At 46.2% G+C, this 3579-nt stretch overlaps 1 protein-coding gene across 1 annotated transcript; it reads right to left on the bottom strand.

Moving 5' to 3' along the window:
• Window positions 1–103: 103 nt before the first annotated feature.
• On the bottom strand, window positions 104–2314 carry Pmar_PMAR027494 (hypothetical protein; the record flags this gene model as incomplete). Its single annotated transcript, XM_002777501.1, has 9 exons — window positions 2150–2314; window positions 1984–2048; window positions 1731–1929; window positions 968–1084; window positions 756–901; window positions 568–626; window positions 410–519; window positions 251–361; window positions 104–193 (listed from the first exon to the last, which is right to left on the bottom strand). Exons 1-9 carry the CDS (start codon window positions 2270–2272, stop codon window positions 104–106), a joined length of 1020 nt encoding a protein of 339 aa, XP_002777547.1. The 5' UTR covers window positions 2273–2314.
• Window positions 2315–3579: the final 1265 nt, after the last annotated feature.

Raw genomic sequence — 3579 nt, 5'->3', positions numbered from 1 at the left:
TTTCCTCAACTGGGCCGAGGATTTTCCTCACTAATTGTAGAAGTTTATATTGAAATTAAGGTAGAACTATGCAGAAAACAATTCGAGAATTCCCTCACAATTTTCATATTATCACCAACACATCTATGCTTAGTTGAAGTTTCAGCTCAAAACTCTCATTCGTTAACGAGAAACGCAGATTTTTCGAACTTGCCTAAGAAAAAAATACGCTCCTTAGCGAAACATGTGCATATTTTCCCCCAGCGCTCACCTGAATTCCCGCCTCTTCCAGTGTTCTCAATAATGCGTTCTGCATCGCAGAATTCAACCCTCGGACCAACGAGACAGTCGCATACGCCTTCTGTTTTCGAGCCCATGTAACCTGATAATCATCCACTTGCAATCTTGCATTTCCTCAACGCGACCTCACTTGTTGAGTGGTAACAGCAATGACTCCTGGCACCATTAGAATGGCCTGCTTGGCGCTGAGACAGAGCTCTTCACTGTATGAGCCCATGAGGAGTATAACAGCTGTGCTTCCTGGGTGGGGAAAAACGACATGTGCCGGGATCGAACCTGGGTCCTTACGCATTGCTCCCGTAGTTGCCTTGAACGCTGACTGACTGGTGTACGTATAGGAGTTGCCACTGAATGAGAAAGCTTGCCAACTCCGATACAAAATTCAGCCATAGTGCTAACAGTGATCTCGTGTGAAGTCAGAAATCTTCATAGTGCGCGACCCAAAGATTCCTCAACATCCTCGCATCCTTCCCTACCTGCTGGCATCATATTGGCGATAGGCCCCATAAACAGCTGAGACTGGCTCGCGCGATCTGACGTTCGCCGGAGCAAATCCGCAGGTAGATGACGATGAGGAGCTCACGTCCGCTCCAGAGGGGTATCGACGAACTCGAGAAGCAACCTAGGAAGTGACAAAAAGATGGTATGAAAATAATAATAAAAACACCAGTCTCTCCATAATGCTTACCCCGCCGCCTCTAGGTGTGGGATAATGTACTGATTCTGAATGGTAGGTGTTGCAATTCACAGGTGTGGCTCCTGGCAAACCGTAGGAACAAGGAGTAACGACAGCACGGTCGTTGATCTGAGAAAACACCAAAAATTGGTATACGTGCGTGTCAATGTGATATGCAAATATGCGTTATTTTCCGAGATTAATACCACATCACATAAACAATGTAAACATTGCTATGAACATGTGATGTGATAAAAGTAACCTTTCGGGACTATGATAGCAACAAGTTGTTCACTATCATTAATCCCGGAATAGAAATTATACATTCTTCACATTTGCATAATATTAAATTTACACGCACTGTAGACATGGAAATTTAAACATTCATTCTGCTGCAATTTCTCAATAGAATATAAAGTCAGATCGTCTGTGGTGAATACACAAGACGAAACTCCACGAGAACAACGGCAAATATGAAGTGAATAACGAGAGCACTGGAAAGCCCTCCGGAACACTATCTAGTGTTGGTTGATGTTCAAATGCAATTTCAACCGTTAACCTACTACCACGTGAATTAGTTTTTCGTTCAATTTTTTTCCGAAAAAATTCCGAAATTTAATAAAAAAAGTATAATGATATTCTAGATCCAATCAGCGTAGTATGCTGTGAAGGAATACAACGCATGTGTTCACTTGGTGGAATACAGAAAGATAAAAGAGGCGAAAAATGCATCTCGTGGAATTCGAACCAGACACCATCCGGACGATAAACCTACTCCTTGACCACTTGGACCATATCCATCCTGTTGATAATGATGTAACGGTTGTTGCGGCACAGCCCCTCCGCCTCCTCCTATAATGGGATTGGGTGGAGGCATCATCATCCCTTCACTCTGCATTCTATACACCGACTGCTGCTGCTGTGGGTGTTGATAATGATTCGGCTGCTGATGCACACGAGGAGCACTGGCATATCTGGAAAAAAATGCAACTATTCTTAGCGGAGCGAAGCAGAATAGAAATTATCACCCATATTGTGATGATGATGACGATGGCGAGGGCCGTGTATACGTTACTCTTGAAGGAGCTTGTACCTACGATAAAAAGTAAATATGTAAAAAGCGCACGCCGCGGTGATCGATTATGGAAGGATCGCATTAATATTTCAAAACATCTGTGACGAGAGGCATCTTACTTCAGGTTGACGGGTTTCGTGGCGCGCGGGAAAATACTGCCACTGTGGTGGCGGACAAATCCGTCCATCATTTTCGTGCTGTCCCCGAGAGAACCCCATCGGATTCAGACCGGACGGATTCATCAAACCGAGGTGGGACGGTGGCCGTAGGGAAACGGATCAACGCCAAACTGAAACACAGTAGCAGAGAATCATCCAGAAACCTATAATGTTCCCGGGGAAAACTCATTTTAAATTTTCCACATTTTTCAATCACTTTCCCATGTAGATGTCATCACATTAGTAACATTTTCCCCATTGCTATCAAAACGTTATTTCGCCAAACTAAATGGGTCGCTGGGCAGTAAATTCCCGGTTCCATCCTGCACCCTGCACCACTAAAGATCCCGGGTTCGATTCCCGGCAACGGCAATTCTCATACTAAACTCGATACCATCAGCATCAACAACATTAATCACATCAACGCCACGGCGGCGGTCCATCTCGAGGCCTGCATGCAGACCCCGCTCTCACATTACGCGTCACCGCGCCACGAAATTCCTCCTTCCGAGGAGGCAAACACCTCCGTAAAGGCAAATCTTGCAATCTTGCTCGTCCTTGCTTTTCCTCAACGCCCCATGGTCTCAGAAATAAGCTGCTGCTCTCAAGTTCAGCCTCAACAATTTCGTGGCGCGCGACATTTTCCACCATCAATTTCTCGATAACATTAACGCGTTCCTCGATCCTTCCTATACTCTCGTCTAACCATCTCCAAGAGATCCTCTGGGCCCTTCGGACCAGACTTGCGACACCTCCACGACGAGTCTTCCCTCTCCTGCGTTCTGCTGACGAAATCGGTGCTAGTAGCATTTCAAAAAAACTGACCAAATTTTACCGCGCGCCACAAAATTATCCCAGGACCAAACAATTTTTTTCGAAAATTACTACAAAAACACATGACCATCAAATGAATTTTCCCAATTCCGATTTATCGATCACCAGGGCGCGCGAGACTGCAACTGAGCTCATCATCGACGAGCACGACGACGCCCAAAGAGGCGGTAGTGTTGGAGGCATACCAACTGCAAATTCGTATTCAGGATGGATCTACCACGGCAGGTCCCGGGTACGATTCCTGGTATCGGCATTTCACCCGAGGCCCAATATAAGGGTACTTCGGACTCCCTCCCGGCAAGCCCTGCATAATGCTAGGATCGTCAAACGGTGAGCTCGGCCCAGTTAAAGGATTAGGATACCTTCACACCTGCGGATCCCCTCACCGTCACGCGCCACGAAATTACCATCCACCCCCTGGCAGCCCCAAGAGCATCGCTCTCTTCATCGCCTGACAACAAGTCGCTTCGAATAACATTGCGCACAGCGAAGATTTCCAAAGATACGTCCACCTCTGATTCGGCCAGATGTGCATATCTTGCCATTCTCTCAGCCAT

Source organism: Perkinsus marinus (assembly GCF_000006405.1).
Source record: "Perkinsus marinus ATCC 50983 genomic scaffold scf_1104296951568, whole genome shotgun sequence".
NCBI classification, from domain to species: domain Eukaryota; phylum Perkinsozoa; order Perkinsida; family Perkinsidae; genus Perkinsus; species Perkinsus marinus.
The sequence above is the reverse complement of the archived record's forward strand: the minus strand, read 5'-3'. Positions and strand labels throughout refer to the sequence as shown.